Source organism: Rhamphochromis longiceps, linkage group LG20, assembly GCF_057381845.1.
Source record: "Rhamphochromis longiceps isolate RC_006_pf linkage group LG20, R_longiceps_female_GT1.1, whole genome shotgun sequence".
Lineage (NCBI taxonomy): Eukaryota > Metazoa > Chordata > Actinopteri > Cichliformes > Cichlidae > Rhamphochromis > Rhamphochromis longiceps.
The window spans coordinates 6,153,415-6,172,615 of record NC_140576.1 but is presented as its reverse complement, the minus strand read 5'-3'; the positions used below and the strand labels follow the sequence as shown (position 1 = coordinate 6,172,615).

At 40.8% G+C, this 19,201-nt stretch overlaps 1 protein-coding gene across 5 annotated transcripts in view; it reads right to left on the bottom strand.

Moving 5' to 3' along the window:
- The window catches only part of LOC146644784 (TOX high mobility group box family member 2-like), an 83,094-nt gene that overhangs the window by 52,074 nt on the left and 11,819 nt on the right, over positions 1 to 19,201 (bottom strand). For 3 of the 5 annotated variants that reach the window (XM_085393639.1, XM_085393638.1, XM_085393641.1), the window contains one exon: positions 2,795 to 2,887. The exons of the other annotated variants lie outside the window; for them this stretch is intronic. In XM_085393639.1, the coding sequence (XP_085249765.1) occupies positions 2,795 to 2,887 (93 nt within the window). The remainder of the gene's footprint in view (positions 1 to 2,794; positions 2,888 to 19,201) is intronic. 5 annotated transcript variants of the gene reach the window in all.

Here is a 19,201-nt window from a genome sequence, read left to right as displayed (position 1 = left end):
CCCGCAAGCATTCGCTCAAAGGACCACCTTGTTCGAGGAAGCATGTTTGTACTGTGTCAACGTCATGGTCAACGTATGGTTTGTTTGTGCACCGTTGTGGTTTGCATACACTCATTGTGAGCATGAGTGTCATGGCAATTTTGGGCTTTGAATGATGTCTTTGAACTCTTCTTTTTCTAGAATGGTATTATTGTACAGTACACATCTTTAATGACATGCACAAGTTCAAACTCATTTTAGATTTTCTCTTAATTCTACAAGTATACATGCAGGCTCACATACATATATACACCCCTACTAATATTTGGTCAAATGTCCCTTAGCAAGTTGTACCTCGACCGTATGCTTTTGGTATACATCAACAAGCTTCTGTCATAATTCCGACTGGAAATTTGACCGCTCTTCTTGGCAGAGTTCATTTAAATTAGTTGGTTTCCTGTCACAGACCCAGTCTACAAATCTTCAACAGGGTTGAGGTTGGGGCCTTGGGAAAATTAGCCGTATAGTATGGGGGCTATATGTATACATTAACCCTCTGTGGTTGAGAAAAAAAATCTAATTTATAGTCAATAAAGATGTATACTGTCCACAATTATTCTGTACTGTACAATCAAAGGAACAGTTAGAAATCATCAAGAACTCATTAAAAGCCAAAAATTACCAGGACGTTCATCCTGATCATGAGTGTATGTAAACCACAACTGTATTATGGGGGACGACGAGTGTACAACAAGTCAAGCAGTTAGCAAGTCAACTACCTGGCTAACTAATGCTTGCTATCCTTTTCAGTTGCTGAAGAAGCTAGCGGTCTCTCCTGTAAAAAAACAAACAAACAAAAGAATTTTTTTTTTGCAGACTTTACAGGAGCTACTAAAAGATGTGGTCGTTATTTCAACCATGATGTGTAGTAGTTGTTTTTCGACTTCAAGCACGTTGTCATGTCCCACTAAATGCTCCATCAGAGGGTAAACATGAAAAAGACCGGCAGATCAACCTGTAACAACATGCTCAGACTCGGAGTGGCAGTTCCAACTCCAGCAGTCTTCATTTTAGCTGAAAGACAAAATTATTTAGGCTCTCACAAGTTATTTATATGATTTGTCTATCTAGAAAAGTACGCGGTTAGTATTTATAGATTTCTTATGCAAGCAGTTCAACTGCAGTTCCAACCAGTTTTGAGAAAAATAACCTTAAAGCAATACGTTAAACATTTATCCTTTTCAATGATTTCCACCCCTTGTATGAACCTTGATTAGTATCTGTCTGTCTGTTCAGTATATGTATCAGAGTGCAAAAGAGGTCACAGCCATGAAATGAGCCACGTGCAAGCGCATGTGCAGAGGTATAACAGAAGAATTCAAATGTCAGACCAAGGTGCCACCCACACGGCCTCCCTCAGCTTACTGTGGTAGCCTTCAACGGCCTGTCGGCTAACCAGTCCTGGGAAACACCTTCCTAGCATCAAGCACAACAGCATCACATGCAACTAGCAGCTAGCAGGTGCTGTAGTACTGTACTGCTATACTTAACAACGAGAGGAAAGTAGTTATCCCACCAGACTACCTGACATTCGCTGTCTGTGGTGGTGTGAATGTGTATTTGCACGTTTGTGCATGTGTGTGCACAGTATGCGTGTCCGTACAGTATGTGCATGTCACTAGGTGAGTCTTTGTCAGTGAGGTTTCTCTGGCAGCAGGAGAGGATGCAGAGCACAAGCCACTTTTAACTGACTGGGGTAAACAGTGATGAGAGAAGATAAAGGGCAGAGTGAATGTCACATTACCCCAGCCCTTTGCTTCTGCTCACCACAACATCAGATAACTGCTGCAGGAAAAAAAAAGTCTGGTTTCCTCTAGCATATAATTGGTTATCTCATTGCGATCTACTGTTCTCTTGCCTCTGCACAGAATGAAGTATAAAGAGCAAAGGGAGAAAAAAAAAGTCTAAAGTTTGACTGTTCAGTCAGTGACTAAAATAAATCATTACGAGCGTAGGAAAGGCACCAATCTATTTTCATGGTGGTTGCCACAGATTTAAACATTTAGCACAAAAAACAAATATACAAAGAGAACACCTGACAATAAGGTGGTGTTGTGTTCGCTTTCAAGCAACCTTTTAGAATAGCACAAGCAACGCAACATAGACAGGTTAACACACAGCACGTTGACTTGACTAGATAGGGAAGTAATATTGATTATCAGCAACAATATCTAACAACTTATTAGCTCAGAGTTAAGTAAACAGATAACATTTCATATGAAATGAAGCTATGCATTAAAAAAACAAGGTCTGTTAGAAAGAACTTTGGTATATTCTGTCAAAAAGACAGCTTTTGTTATAAAGAGCCTCATGAGATCTTTAAATAAAAAGTAAAGTTAAACTCTAAACATGTCAAAGGCACTTTATTTAGAGTTAATGTGTCTCTCTGGATGCGACCTGATCATAACATAACACATCACCATGTGACTTGATCATAACAACTACCGAGGCGTATTTCGCACCTTCTTCATGTTTTCACACATACCGTAATTAAGAAACTCCTGACATGATTTATAGATTCCAGTAAAATGGTTGCCTTTGAATAGAGACACTATAAATGATACATATGTGTTCACACATTTGTGTATAAAATATATATGTGAAGGTTCTCATAGGGAGCTCGACATAAATACGGAGAGCAATTTCATCTCAGCATAAAGCCTCCAGAACTGACCAGGGCCCAGGATAGAACCTTGAGGTACACTTTTCCAAATCAACCGGCTAGGGAAAAAATAAGGGGGCTTGGCTATCTCACCACAGCAGTGGGTAGTCTTTTCCTAGATGGATTGATGGCTGGAGAGGGGGCAGTGTGGAGCCTAACCCCTCGCTCACCCACACTGTACCGGGCCTGTGGTTAGAGAGAGTGAGAGAAAGAGAGAGACAGCGAACAGGAAAAAAAGAAGAGAAAGAGAAGACAAAAGCAGAGAAGGAAAGGAGACGACAGGGCTTTAGATTGCAAGGTACAAGCAGGGCATTTGTAAAGGGAACATGTCAAGCCCTCCCGCCCTCTGTCGTGAACCTTTCTCTCCTTCTCCCTTTCTCCGGTTGCCCTGCTCTTCCTCTAGTACGCCGCGCACGCGTGGAGGGGGAGGAGTAACGACATGAGAATTACACAGTGACATGCAGCGCTGTGCTACGGGAAGAATGGAGGTTAATGAGCTGACATACCCTCCACCTCGAACACGCCTCCTCCCCATGCCAACCTCCCTGCTCTCTTTCACACGCTGACAAGCATGTACACAAAAACCCCGGCAAGACAGTGAGGAGTGAAAGCTGGCAGCGAGACAAGTTTTGGTGCACCAAAGGAATGTGGCAAGAGCGCAGTTTACACTCTCTTCACATACAGTGCACACAGCTCACAGCTGTAACTGGGTTATGAACAACTGTGAACGTGAGCTAATGTAATTTACATTAGAAATATGGCCTCAGCTAATGCAATCAAGAACTGGGAAGATGCAAGACTCGTTATGCATCAGAAATCAGAGGCATAAAAATATATGGCAAAAAGTCGCTGTTAAAATTCCTACATTTGATCATACTTGTACTGTACTATACTATAGGTGAAGGGACACCAACAGCAGAATGGAGGCAGCAAGTGAAGCAACAGGTCCACTTTGACATGCAAAATAATGTGAAATTTTAAAAAAAAGTGGAGAAATTTAGCAGCGTTGGGACTCACATATATCTGGTATTATGAGGATTCATCCTCGCCTGGCTGTGAACGTATCTACCAGCGTGTCAAGAGCATTTATTTCTTCATTCATAACCCATAAAAAGTTACGCTGCTCATATAGCTAAAAGAAACATTCAACCACAGGTTTTACCAACTTGCTAAACACTATAAAATACAAATAGATAAAACAGCCGATTTATTAAGGGACAATTGTATTTCGTGTCCAGACCACAAACCAAAGGCTATACATATCATTCTCTTACTGCAAAGAGCTCAGACTTCTGTGAATAACTGATTAGGCCTTCAGATTCTCAACCATTTCTTGGTTGTCACGTGGTGATGTGTGGGTGTATAATATGTTAAATAAAACCTCAGTGGCCTTTAAGTTGCATCACCAGAAAACCAACACGCAAAGGTGACAATTTTTACCAGATAAGAGTCCATGGGTTCTCAAGTATGCACAGACACAAATAACACAGAGGGGTAAAAAAAAAAAAAAACCAAAAAACAGCCGGCTTCAAAGGAACATTTCAGAAAAACTTTCAGCAAAGAAAAACTTAGCTGAACACCAAGTTCCTACGAGCACAGGTGAAATTCACACGACCACATCTAAAGATAGGTGCAGATGCACTGAAACACTGAAATTGTGCCAATTTTGTTTATTTTCCAAATCTGCAGTTGCCTAAACTGTGTATAGCCTGTTCATATGGCTCAATTTCATCCATCTATTGATTGGTTATAGGATGCTACCATTTAGGGATAGAGACAAAATGTCTCTGCATGCATCCTGCTGCAGTTGATGTGCCTTAATTACCTGAAACTAAATGAGTGAAAAGCACAAGAGTAACAAAACAGCGTCTAAGAAATGAAAGAACTTTAGCAAAAGCAGAAATAGAATTGATAATGATGCGGCGACACAGCTCCGCAGAGCTTGAAAACAATGGAAGATGGATGGTTAGTCATTAGCACCCATTGTGAATCTTTCAAGTGAGTAATTTGTGGGAAGGCTTGTGCATTTTAATAGTCTTAAACTGAAGAGCCCTAAGAACACAAACTCCATGAAATAATAACAGGCATTTCACCTTAGCACTATCCGAGCCTCTCAATTATTTACCACTAATGAATTGCCTTGGGCAACATTCTTCCTAAGTACAATATCAACCATCCCAGAGAGCCAGAATCAGCTCACTCAAATACTTAAATACATTTACTCAATTATGCTCACTGTCCCCACAATTAAAGAGCCAAGAATGTCAAGCTGTTTTCTGCTTGCTGTCTCGTATGCTCTGATTCAGCTTTGATATTTCAGCAAAACTCTTCCCCCGGATAGCAATGATTAATTGATAAAAACATTTTCAGAGAAATTGCAACAACCAGGTTCGTGGCTTTTTCTCTGTTTTTGCATCTGTGGTGTGGGTGATGCTAAAAAAAAGCATGTTAGCTGTTAGCAGCGACATATCAGAAAAGCAGGCTAGCAGACACCATCTAAAACACCAGTTGCAATGGCGTACGTATATGTAAGTGTTAGCAAGTGTTTATAAAAGCACATGCTTTATATCTGTTCACGTGGAGTGACAAACCGTGTTATGCTCTATTATTGCATTCAACATTTTTATCACCGCACGATCGGAGAAAAATCACACCCATGTTATTTCCACTATATAACAGATCAGGTCAGGCCTGACTAGCTTTAGTCAATTCCATGCTCTCCAGCTGTAAGTCTCTGGCTGTAACTACGTCAGAGAAATTAATGCGCAAAGGATCCTGTTCCTAGACAGCTGGTAGTTGTAAATTCCTATCAGGGAATTAAAAAAATGTATAAAAACAAAAAAAAAAAACACCAAAAAAAAAGGAGGGAGCGAGAGAGTTTGAAAGAAAACATATACAATTTTCATTTCAACTGCTTTAGGGATTAAGGCTCAGGGCTCTAGAAAAAAACTGCATTAAAATAATCCACCATTTGCATGTTTTATCTCACAAAGGAGGCTCACATAGACACACATATGCAACAACCCCCACTCTCCCTCCCTACCGCCCTTTTCCTCCTCCCCCATTCTGTTTGAGCACACACACACACGTGCGCACATACACACACACACATCACACATGTACACGCTGCCATCATTAAACACACTCACACACACATCGAGATCAACCTGCTGCCATCTGCTCCACGCGCTCTGTACAATCCTTGCAGAATACATTATTCACTACAATACATCACATCACATTCCCTCAATGTCATAGCCTTGTGCTTGAGGAAGACTCTGTGTGTGTGTGTGTGTGTGTGTGTGTGTGTGTGTGTGTGTGTGTGTGTGTGTGTGTGTGTGTGTGTGTGTGTGTGTGTGTGTGAGAGAGAGAGAGAAGATTTGCTCTGTTATACGGTAGAGTGGTAGAGAAAATTAAAGACAGTTTTATTTGGCTTTTAGGTGAAACAAGACTGTCAGCAAAACTCGTGTCTGTTACTAGGCCAGATTAAAAATCCAGACAAGGATGTCAGTGTATGAAAGTGAAGGATAACAGCTACTGAGAAAGTGAGAGGAACTGACACATACAAGCAGGAGAGAGAGAGACAGAAGGCAGGAGTTTTTTTGTTACACACTAGGGTCTGCTTTCGTGAAGGACATTCCTCTCAGAGAGTTATCAGGTGTCAAAAGTATGATTTAGCATTTCTCCAAATGTAAGCACATTTTTCACAGTTCATTAATGTGTTTACATTATGCTTTATATCCCTGTTTTTACTGAAGGGGAAGTCGGGGTCGTACTGCGCGGTTTTATTCGATGTGGAGCAACTTTTGGTTTCTGAACTTAGTGGAGAGGAAGAGAGCGAACACTGGAATAAAGCGGCATTTATCTAATGGTCCACCAGTGGAAAATGACGGCACACACGCACAGTAGCTTGGACTTCAAGTCTCAGAGATGACGTAGTTGTATTTGACTTTGAGCAAAGACTTGGAAGAATGAATTCATGTTGGGTTTAGTCTGCTTTTGTTATTTGTTAATAAGAAAAATCCCAGTTTTATTTTTAATGCAGCGACTCTGCATTTGTATTATTTACTTTACTCCAATTGCTTCACTTGATTTCATTTGAAAGATAAATACAGAAACATCGATTACTTTTTTTGTTGTTGCTTGTTTACATTTTTGTCTTTTCTCCCTATCGTTTCTTATGCGCAAACCATGAACATGTTAATGCATGTGTGTCGCTATGTGCGGTGGCAGAGCGGAGGGAGGGAACAGCTGGCAGGCCCACACTCAACCACGTATTGACCTGTTTTGCATTCACCTGTTATTCAACCTAATGTTTCCACTTGGCTCTGCTGCAGCTGAGCTACAATTAACCTCGCTGTGCGCGCAAGGGAAGGAAGTCTTGAGTAATTTTTTTTCAAAGCAGTTTGTCAAACTTCCCCAAATGTCATTCTGCCCACTGTCTTAAAATTAATGTTTTTTACTTTAACTTTCCCACTCTGAAGAGAAGAGAGGCGAGACATCTAACCCTTCTGAGATCTACAGTAGCTATAAATGTGGCCTATATTCACACAGCGCTAAATTCTTTTCACTTGATGCACGTAATCTGATTGCAGATAATTAGCCTCTGAAAATGTTACTTGCCTTTCTAAACCTCATGAATGACAGAAAACGCTGCTGCATCCAACCCTTCCCTTATCTGCTCTTCACTCGGTTACTCCGCCTCCTCTCGCTTTTTTCCCACCCTCCATTTCCCCCTCCCTCCTCTTTTCCCAGATGCCCTCTCAGCTCTTGCTTGTGTTTGGGCTGCAACTGCGAGGGGTCACTGCCTGCCTTGTCTCACACGTGGAGCACTGAGAACGTGTGTGTGTGTGTGTGTGTGTGTGTGTGTGTGTGTGTGTGTGTGTGTGTGTGTGTGTGTGTGTGTGTGTGTGTGTGTGTGTGTGTGTGAAAGAAAGACAGCACACACTTGTCTATGGATAATTATATGAATGAGAGCGTAAGAACATCAAAAAAAAAGAAAGAAAGAAAAAGAAGTGTGTAAGTGTGTGAATTTAGCCTGATGTGTGTGCAGTTGAGCCTGAGTGCCTTTCCCACTGTGTGTGTTTCAAAGTGTTTCAATGTGTGTGTGTGTGAGTGCGTGCGCCTTGCGAGCTCAGTGCCAGGTCTCTCTAATGAGTCTGTCAGGCGCTGTTAGCGACGGCGTGCTCCCCTGGCTCAGCGCACTCCTACAGACACACTGTGATTAGCCGGGCCAACGGCACGCCACCGGGCCAGATTAAACACTCACCACGCCGCCAGGGAACACACACACACACAGACACACACATACACTCAGCACAGCACACATTAGAGCAAAGCATTACAGTTGCTCTCATAGACACCACACACAGACGTACTTAGATACACAGCTTCATCATCGTTGTTCCTATTAGTCTGCAACATGTACTTGCCCTCTAGAGCCAGGTGTGGATGCCACTGGAATTGAAAATTAATGTGAAATATAAACATAATACAAGCCACCTATGGCACAGGCAAGAACATGCTAGCATTTCATTAATCTCTGTGCTGCTATTGAATTCCTGTCTGCTGCTAATCTTGAACATCACTCAGAATTAAGGCCAACCCTTCTGGCACCAGCAGCTTTCAACATCTTCATTAAAGCGACATAATTCACTAATTACAGGTAATTACCCTTTAATGAACAGTCCAGATGAATGAGCAGATATGCAGAGGAGGAGCAGCCACGAGGAGATATCCTTTTTCATTCCTCTAGGCCAAGAGCGGACTCTGAATGACCGGGTCCTACGACTTCGATCAGAGACAGCGGCCTAGTGAGAACAGGCTCAGCTGACACATGTACACACTGCGACCACTCGTAGAAATGTAGACACACCTGCACTTGGCAACGTCTGCTGGTCAAAGGTTGCAGATGAACTGTGCGCAGATGACTCAATTTGAACACATTTTTTCCAGTTTTCGTGTCTGTCCCTCAGTCTGCCCGTATACCTATGGAAATTTACCCCTACGAGTAGTTTAGCTGTTGTTTATCTGAAGCAAATGTCATCTCCAATCTACTATTTAATGTAACACATTTTAAAGGACTGCTGTGCTTGCTAAGTTGATTTTATAAAATCATTGGTTCTTATCCCATGACGTCAAATACTGCTGCTCTGTCAGATGCTGAACAGATAAACACAAGGTGTCCTTGGAGTGGAAATATTAGACACTGGGAGATAAGGGTCCTCTTTTAAAGAGTGATAAAAATCTGCACTAGGATGTTAGAGTCACCCAAAAGGCTCACTTTATTTTTACTCAGTGATTTGCTTTATTTTCCCACTTTGCATCTATTTCTAACTAAACACTAAAAACTACTCAGCTAGGTTTGGGCAGTTTAGGTTTAGGAGGACAGGGTTTTAGCTGAATTATCCCCTTGTGCAATTTCAACCCTCTGCATTGAAAGTGACTATGTAAATGTTATGCCAAGGGCTCGTTTACAAGCGTGGCCTGATCTCAGTACCAGCATAACCTGAGGAGTTCGTTGCTCCGAAGCCAAAGGACAACCTTGTGTGTATCTGTAAGTCGCCGGCACCGTATAATAGAGCAGAGTTCTGAATGGGCCGATTCAAGACAATGAAAGTGGCTGTTGGGTGACCTTATTAAAAACTCTTGTAAAATCGTACACTTTATAGTCACTTTACCCTTAAAGGATCTTTAAATTCACAAAGCAACGCTATTTTCTTCCAGTGTCAAGCTCTAGTACAGTGTGCAACTATGTTTGTGTCAATTGAATCACTGCAGACTAACCCTGTCATCGACCTGAGTGTGAAAAGCAGTGTTGAACCCAACATGAAATGTGGGTTTTCCCTGTGTCAATATTTAGCAGGACTATTACTGACACTGTTAAGAAGTGAGATGTATGACATATTTGAGGCTGTAATGTGTCTAAGTGGGCAGCTTTTCGAACAGTGAAGGTGTAGGAGGTGTAGACTGTAAAGTCAGAACAGAGCACTGCTCAATGTTCCTTTGTTGTTTAACTAGAGGAAACAAAATCTTTTTTTTCTTTCTGCCTCTCTCTCTCTGAAAAGGAACAAGCGAAAAATGAGATTGATCTAACAACTTGCCAACAGTTAAGTTTCTTATCTTGGGCTTGCAGAAGAAAGTCCCTACAAGAAGAATGTGCACCAATTTTCCTCTCTTTCTGATTCTTCTCCTCCCCCTCTTTTACCGTCTCTCGTGCCAAGTGGCCTATTTTTACCCCTCCATGTGGCATCTCAGGGTTTTCCTTGTCACCGCCACGTTTCCTGTCATCGTGTGTAGGTACAGTTGAACAGTGCAGTTACTGCAAAGGCCCTGACACTGACTGTTTCTCTGTCTTCTCAGATGTGGTCACAGATCTTTGTCTTCACATCCAATGCACTGCTGCCTTTTTTGTCTTTCACACCCTATAGTTTATTCATTTTGAAAAATCGCCTCTGTGCTGTGCTAGACTGTTCAGTTAAACCAGGAATATTGGTCTTTATCCTCAATTTGTTTGCCATACATTCATTTTTCTATCGTTTATCTGAGTTTGGGTCATGGAAGCAGCAGTTTAGGCAAAGATGTTCAGACCTACCTCGTCCTCCTCCATCATCTGTGGGGACACCGAGGCCAAATCAGCCGAGAGATATAATCTCTCCAGTGTGTCCAGGGTCTGCCCTAGGCCTACTCCCAGTAGGAAAGCCTTTAAAACCCCTCACCTAGGAGGCATCAAGCAGGCACCCTAGCCAGAAAAATGAACTACCTCAGCTGGCTACTTTTAGTGTGAAGGTGTAGTGTTTCTGCGTTGAGACCCACCCGAATGCCTCTAAGGGAGTGCCCAGCTATCCTTTGGAGGAACCTCATTTTTAACGCTTGTATCCGAAATCTCATTTTTTAGTCTGTACCCAGAGCTCGTGGACATAGGCGATGTTACGCCTGTAGATTGACTAGTAAATAAATAACTTTGCCTTCACACTCAGCTCTCTATTTACCACAACAGACCACCAATCCATTTGTCCACTCCTCTCACTCAAGACACTTAAACTCCCCCACTTGCAGAAGCAACTCCTCCCTCCCTGACCCGGATTGAGCACTCCCCTTTTCCAGCTAAAGATCGTGATCTCAGACGTGGAAGTACTAGAGAACCTAAATCCTTCGGTCTCAGGATTAGGATTAAAATATTTATATCACACAATGTATAGCCCACTTTGTTTACAATATAATCCAATCACTTGTGCTCAGACTATGAGGACCTTCTATCCTCATAGTCTAAAGCATGGGCCTATTTATCATATTGCCATATGCAACAACACAACACTGTGTTTCCTCTAGCAGAAATGTGCAGCATGTGATATACTGTACTGCGTGGCACAAAGGAATAATTGTGTTCTGGTCCTATGAGAGTTGCAAGAGGAGAAATATCAACACAGGATGTATGGCTCCCAGCCTTATGAGACAATCCAGTTATGAGTGAGACCAGCTCATGGAGATTACAGCCATGTCCCAAAATACACAATATCCAGTGATTTGTAGACATTTACAGTGTACAAAGTGTCTAAACTGTTGGAAATTGCAGTCTCAAGAGTCGACCCATCAGTTATTTGGTTGATATGGTCTCATTCGAATAAGCAGTGGTCAACGGTCAGTGTTACTCTCACAAGGAGAAAAGTGCTACATCAACAACCTTTCAGGGTTGATCCATTGTTTTTGGAGGCAAGTGACTATGAGAAACTGGGTGTTTGTTTTTTAAATACTGTAGATTTTTAACTAATTGAAACCAGGTGAATGAAGCTGTTTTGTGTCTGCATTATGTTAAAGGAGATCACCAAAAAGTCAAACGTAAACTTTGTGACAGCTCAGATCACAGGAGCATCAGTTACAGCGAGACTGTTTTCTGTAGCTCTTATCCATATGGGCACGTGGTTTCAGTATGCTGTTAGACAAGCAGGCTGCAATGGTGACTTTGACACCAACAACAAATGCGCTTTGGGATAACATTTCGAAAGAATATAACTGATGCTGTGAATAACGTTTAAGTTGCAATGAATTTAGGTGAGCAGCTTTTTCGAACTGTGAACGTGCAGGGGGTGTTTGTTAATGTGATTTTCAGGATGTAAACTGCGCTGCCTGACCTTTATCACAGCAGTCTTTTTTTGGCTTTCTTCTGTATTTTCTTAAGTCAGCCCATATCATGTCATACTTTTTGAAGCATTTTGATACCACCCACCTGAATAACTTTTCTCTCTCCAAGGCAATTAAAGTTCAAACCATTCGAAATCAGATCCAGATGCACGTGAGCGACTAAATTTCCTCCACGAAACACAAATATACGTTATATACCGGTCAGACTCAAGATGGTAAACAATGAAATGCCAACAGACAGCCTGAAGTTAGCGGCCTTCTTTGTACTTCACGTCTCCTCTTGTGTGACACACACAGTGCCTCTTTTGTTCTGCCACTCACTGCTCGTGTTACAGTAGAGCTCTAATGCACACAGATCGATAGCATACTTTCCATTTCAACACGCTGAGCTGATGTTCGGACACACAGTTGGAATTGATCCTGTTCTGTCAACACGAAGTTTTAGGTCTGTATGTCTTCTTATGGAAAGTCTTTAAACGAAAAAAAAAGAAGCTACAATTCACAACTTCACATCTGCTTACAGCTTAATGTTGACATCTACATTAGGCATTCAAAAACGGCATTGCTGATGACATTTGGCAAGGTCGGTGGGGAAACAGAGCTGTGGAAACAACTCTACCCATCAACATCAAAACTGAACATGTGGCCCCCTCATATGAATAACATTTAAAAAAAAAAACCTTCTTTCCCACTCACAGAAATTTTATTATTGGAAGAAAAACACACTGAATCAAGTAAAACTTTTCCATAACAGCTGTGAATTGATATGACTATAAATACCCTAATAAAACCCTCAGTAAAGGCGTGTACACAAATCAGCCACAACGTTAAAACCATGTGCCTTTTTAGTGGTTTAGGTGATTTGCATCCAAACAGAAAAAAAAGTTGCTTTCAGAGGATCCCCCCTCACAGAGCAACTCTAACCCATATGGGCATGGTGGTTGGAGGTTGGATGCAACTCTTTTTTCTGGTGCATTCTGTGGAGGTTTGATCCATTGGAAGAGAGATCTGACACCTTGGCTGGGATTAAACCAAGTCTAAAGTCAGGATTAAACAGTGCTGTTAAAACCTGACTTTAGGTGGGTGGTACGGATCAAAAGTAGTATCCACATGAATGCCAGGGCGCAGTGTTTCACAAGAAAAAAAATGTATTCACTTCATCTGTTGGTGGTTTTAATGTTGTGGCTGACAAGTGCATATATATATATATTTTTTTTTTTTTAAAACACACAAAAAACGCAACATTAACAACAAAAACCCTGGTTTCAGGTAACCTGTCTGAAAAAGAAAACAAAAACCAAACCAGCAAAGAAAAAGTCAATTTCCTTCCCCTACAAGACGTCCAACCCATGCTAGCAGGGTTTTTCTGTTGTTTTTTTAACCACAAGTGAAAGGTGCAAAAACACCAAGCATATTTCAAGTACGCTAAACTATTAACCTGTACTGGTAGTGTGCAAACTGCACACAGTCTGAAAATACTGTCTTCTGAAACCTTTACTGGCAAGAAGGTAGGCTTGCTACCTTCAGGCTTGCTGCTTACACTCCAACATGTACACCCTGACAGCCGGACTGCAAGCTTATCAATATTGAGATCACGGTTATTTGTTATTCACTGATTTCTACTGACAAAAGTGTTTTTATTGTGTCATGTAAACACTACGTTGCTTTTTAAATCCTTATGCAACAAAATCCGATGCATCTTGGAAGAAAAAAATTGCACCAAAACGTAACAAGAAATCAACAGGCAACCGCCTTCACCTTTACTTGTGCTAAATTAAGAAATAAATCTTTAAAGACAAATAAGGTGTTAGTCAGGCCTAAGTTAACCTGTTTATTCACCTTCATGTGTACCTGCATGATGGACGTGAGCAAAACTTCTAATAATAATAATAATAATGGATACTTTATTGATCCCCATGGGGAAATTACTTGTTTTTCTCTGCATTTGACCCATTCACTCAGTGAAGCAGTGGGCAGCCCACTAAGCAGGCGCCCGGGGAGCAGTGTGTAGGGACGGTACCTTGCTCAGGGGTACCTCAGGGTAGCCGTTAAGTGGATTCGAACCGCCGACCTTCCGATCATGGGGCGACCACTTTACCTACTGAGCTATCCCTAAAGCCACTTTAAGAAAATAACTGCATGAGTGGATAACATATCTTTCATCCATTCAGTTGACCATTTTCTCAAAGCCTTTGTTGCTCTCTGAGAATTTATTTCTGGCCACATGCGAATGGTTAGTGGTCATTTGGTATTTCTGAAATGGATCGATACCCTGACGTGCTGTACAGGCTTTTATGAACATCTCAGCTCACGTTTGATGATTCACCTTAGCAACCACCGCATTGTTTTTCTTGGCCTTGCACGCATTCATTATACAGTTTGTGGTGTAACTTCAGGTAGCTGAATGAGTTAGATGTGTTGCTTTGCAGTTCACACAAAGACCTATGGACTCTGCATGTCATTTGCTCTCGGTTGACATCACTTGCAACAAATCTAAAGTATTTCCAAACAGCAGCTGATGATCCACTTCAAGGGACAAGCTGTTGACCTTCTGCTGTGCCTAACGTTTGGATTTTGCTGTATAAATCAGTTTTTTTAATTAGTGTTACTCATCCAGACTAGTCAAGAAAACTTGCAGGGAAAGGTTATGATGCTCAGGCATCGATTTGCCTTTTCTTTGTGTTTTATTGTCAAATTTTCAATATTGCCCGATCATGTTCATTCAATTTTCTATCACACTCAAAATTGTACATGAGATAAACAATCTATTAATTTGAATAACTGCACAATCAACACATACCATATTACTGTACAGAAACAGAGGTGTTTATCCTAAGGTTTTGGGATAAATTAGTATGTTTCCTGTCTTTACATGTTATGTTACAAATAATTATTTGGGGGAAAACACCTTCCTGGAATCAAAACTTAAATGTCAAAGCATGCCACGTACATTAACAAGTCGCCACAGGCTGTACAGCATGTCATTGCACCTTTAGACTATTAAAATCTGTCTTTGAAGATCTCAGGTGGCTAATCTACACTGCTGTTTATTAAAAAAAAATAGCATCAGGAAACAAAAGAATGCGTGTCACTTCTTGGCTATAAATCATATAGTGGTCTTTTAAAATGATGCATTGTAGGAGGAAACACTTTAAATTTTTGAAGGTCTCTGCCCACACAACATAGTAGGTGCTTCTAAGACAAAGATAAAATGTTTTCGGTGATAACAATAAAGCAGCTTTTCTTGGTTCGATGAACCAAACCAGCAGTTTCTGAAAGGCAGAGATGGAGACAGAAACAGAGAAACAGAGAGCACTAATATCATTACCTTCTCTTCCTGGCATGAGAGAATATTCAACCAAAAAAAAAAGAAAAAGGAAAGAACAAAAATCAATCGCACATCCCACCATTTCATTTTCCATGTAATTAAATCATTTAAATGTTATAAACAACATGTAAACTCCATCAATGACTTTGAGCCATTTGCATTTTTAATCAGGCCAGATTAATTCTAATAAGCGTGCTGGGCTAAGGCGATGACAGAGCAGGCCTATTGTGTGTCTGTCACACTCATTTAATTCTGTCATTATGTCCCATATCCTATTATGATAATTGGCTTTTTATTCTCAATCAACAACCAGCCAAGGCTATTAAGCAATAATCTCTGACTAGACCACATTTAACCTTAACCATGTTAGAAGTTTGCTACCTTAAAAACACGCGGCTGATAAAAGCGAAACACAAAAACAGTGCAACGCCTTAGGTTATTCAACCTGGCTAGTTGCTGTAAATGAAAAATGACTGTCAAGAAGCTGGATGTTGACACTTGGCATATGGTGTAAAGCAAACACATTAGGCAGAGGAAATAGGTATCACCATCTTCCCCCTAGAAAGTAACTAAGCAGAGAAGACGAATGTGTCTGATGTGTTCAGCCATTTCCTTTGCTGTCTCTCTGGGGAGTCACTTGAAAACCAAATCTCTTAAAAAAAACCTGCAGTTTAATTGAACAACACCACTGCAAACAAACAGGGGGAGACTTTAGCCATGGAGAGAACCAGAACGCCAAATATCCCAGATCTAAACCCTGAAACGAGCTCCAGAAAAATAAGCAACGGCAAAATATATGTCTTAACGATTCACCGCAGACAGACTGATAGCAGCTGTAAGGCAGAGCAGTGGGATTTCTTTTACTCTTGAACTTCATTCATTATTCATTTAGTTCTGAGTGCTTCCTTAGTCCCCTTGAAAGGAGAACCAAATAAAAATTAAGTGTAATTTCTGGCACTTGTTGCTGGTAGAAGAAAAGCTCTCAAATTTTCTCAACTGTCTGTGAATTCATTTTGCCCTCATGACCAAATGCCGGATACGGTACTATAGCTGTTCTATAACATGTCTAGCACCACGGTCTCCTGAAACTACATGTTCTATACAATAGCATTGCCTTGCAGAGCAAAGAACACCAAAGGCCACAAATAATGTGGGGCATTCATGCAAATATGTAGGGCAGAAAGTGCCAGTCACTTATAGTTACTACTCAGGACTTGAAGCAACCCACTTGTGGTCAGGTACATTTTCAGCCTAGTCACAATACTTCCTTGGTTAAGTTATGCTGCATTTCTTTGAAACAGTCAAACAGGAAATGTGCTTTTCAGCTGTCATTGACAGTTATCTGGCGGCCACAATATAATTGTAGAGTAATTAACTGCAATCTACCATTCTGGGAAATGGCGAACATGTAAACCATGGATATGATTTCCAGTCATCAAGGTTAACTCTTGCTTAAGATGGAAATTCATCTAAACCTGCTTAAATGATGAAAGTCTATTCATAATGTTTTTTTAAAGCTTGAAATTTCGGAAAGACATATGCATTTGTCATATTTTAGAACTCAGGTGTAATATTGACACATACAGACATAAATATTAATGCTACAACATAATTTCTAATTATTTTTTATTATGTTATTACCCTTTTGCATGACTATTTTTAGGTATGCTACCTCTCAGTTATTTCCTGTGTTCTTGTAATGTTATGTGTACCTGAGGTTGACTAACAAGCTTGGCTGAGCTTTAAAAAAAAGTCAATTTATCATACTTACCCATATAGTATTGAACACTTTTATTTATCTATGATATTGTCATTGGTTTTGTCAGGGGGCCAGCGTAACAATGGAAAAAGCTGCCGTCCAATCAGCGACTAAAACATTCACAGCAAACAATGCCAGGAAAGTGGTGGTGGTGGGGGGCTGGAAGGGCTTTGGTTCAACAGAAGCTGTGATGCAATTGACGGTTGGAACTTTAATGTTCACAGTGGCTTCTCTTTTCTTAACAAAATGCTTGTGCAGTCATCTCACTCATGTTCTTAATTCTAAAATTAGCCCTGGAGTACAGCAAGCTGTCGGTGCTGATTTAGTTAGACAGGTACAGCGAGAATGTATTAATTTTTTTCACAGGGGAGAAAAGTGCTTTTTGAGGTTTCAGTATGCCCCACTTTGCCTATATCCCTGCATTAGCGTCTTTTTGAGAAGCCACTTGACACCAGAAGAGATTTTTGAGCGATTTTCTCTAGTCCTGAAAGACAGATGCAAAAAAAACTAAAAAAGCATGGCTCTTTTCAACAGTCCAATAACATGTGCTCTGCTTTATTAAACAATGAAAGTCACACTTTCCCAACTCTCACTCGTTACTACTGTGAGCTATAACGAGCCTAAACTCTCTGCACAGCTGTTTCACACTCCCACAAGCAAATTCGCTTTTACCGCCCTAATGACTTAATAGACCATTCCATTTCACAGCCAGACCTCATGAAAGTGCCGTATGGGCTCATCATTTACATTTTACTCACTATTTATCTGTAAAGAAGACTTCATAAGTTGACTTTTGAGTAAACATAAGGTGAGTGTTACTATGGGGACGCGGCGTGTTCCTCTGTGCTCCGTGGGACTGTGGTCTGTTCCATTGTGGCAAGAGACAACAGCTGTCTTTACCTTTGGCAGGCAAACAGACTCATTAAGGGCAGCCATGTTTGTTTTTGTGCCCGATACCTAGCCCTAAGCAAACACTGCCATATCTCCACTCCACAGCCCTTGCAGTCTCAACATTTCCTTCCCTATTGTGAAGGGAGGCCCTGGCATGTTGAGCTTGCTCTATGTTTTTCTTTTTTTTCTTTTTCCCCCCCCCCTACAAGCTTTAGCCAAGCTGCCAATTGCTCTCAAAGAATGCATGCTTAATTGAGAAATTTAGTCGAGGTTCGAGATGATGAAATGCAGAAATGTAAGTAGTACACTGCAGAGATGCTATGAATGTTGTGTATGCGTTATATACATAATGTATGTCATTATACTGCCTGATATCATATCTTCTGGTATGTCACAAGAAAGCTTTCTTTGTTTGTTGTGCCGTAGACGTGATAAAGGCGTCATTATTTGGTCTGCTCACAGCTAACAGTAAAATCTGCAGTGAAAGGTTTCATTCGCATATTTTCTCCCCTCTCAGCAATGTCTGCGGCTTGAGTGACAAGGCAGGTTGAATTCATAACGCTTTGACAAAAATTCAATTTAAGAGGGAAAATGGCATTGAATGTCATTCCATTACTGCAGATGGCAAACATGGGAACACTTTAACCCAGAAGGCATTCACATTAACTTATACAAAACAGCAGAGAGACTCTTTTTTGGGGCGCTCTCTCCTAATATATGTACAGTACTGGCGTATTTCCAGCCAGAGCATTTCAAGAGTAGTCCTCCAAAATGTACTCACTTATTTGATTTCATCCCTTTTCACCATTTGTCAAAGCCCAAAGTCACAATGCATTGTGAAATGACTTCTTAATGTGGAGTAATGAGGCTGTCATGGCAAAGCAGTCTCTGCTTGTTTGAGTTTGACTCATGTCGTAGATTCAATTAAATCAGCTGAAGTCAAGCTGGCCCCAGGCCAGATCGGTAATGCTTGACCTCATTCAAACAATGCTCAGACATATTGAAACAATAAGAGGAAGGGCCTTGAGTCAGTTGCAAAAGCAAACCCCACTAAAAAGCGATAAGGTAGAAAAATTACTGTGAAGTCACCAAAGTGTTTGAAAATGAAATAATCATGTAGGCATGCATCCTCGGGCCAGATCTGATGTATATTTCTGGATGTTGTTGGTGACAGACTTTTCACTTGTGTAAAATCTGACAGGACATGACGGCTGTTTTTGTATTTGGAGGCATGTTCTGTCATCAGAATCATGGATATAATGGATAAACGTCCATATGAAACATATTTAAAATAGAACAAACATAGAATTGTGGTAAATGCAATCTTAAGTTGTAAATAAAAGATAGAATATCTTTATCACCAAGTGTTCTGGTACTTCCT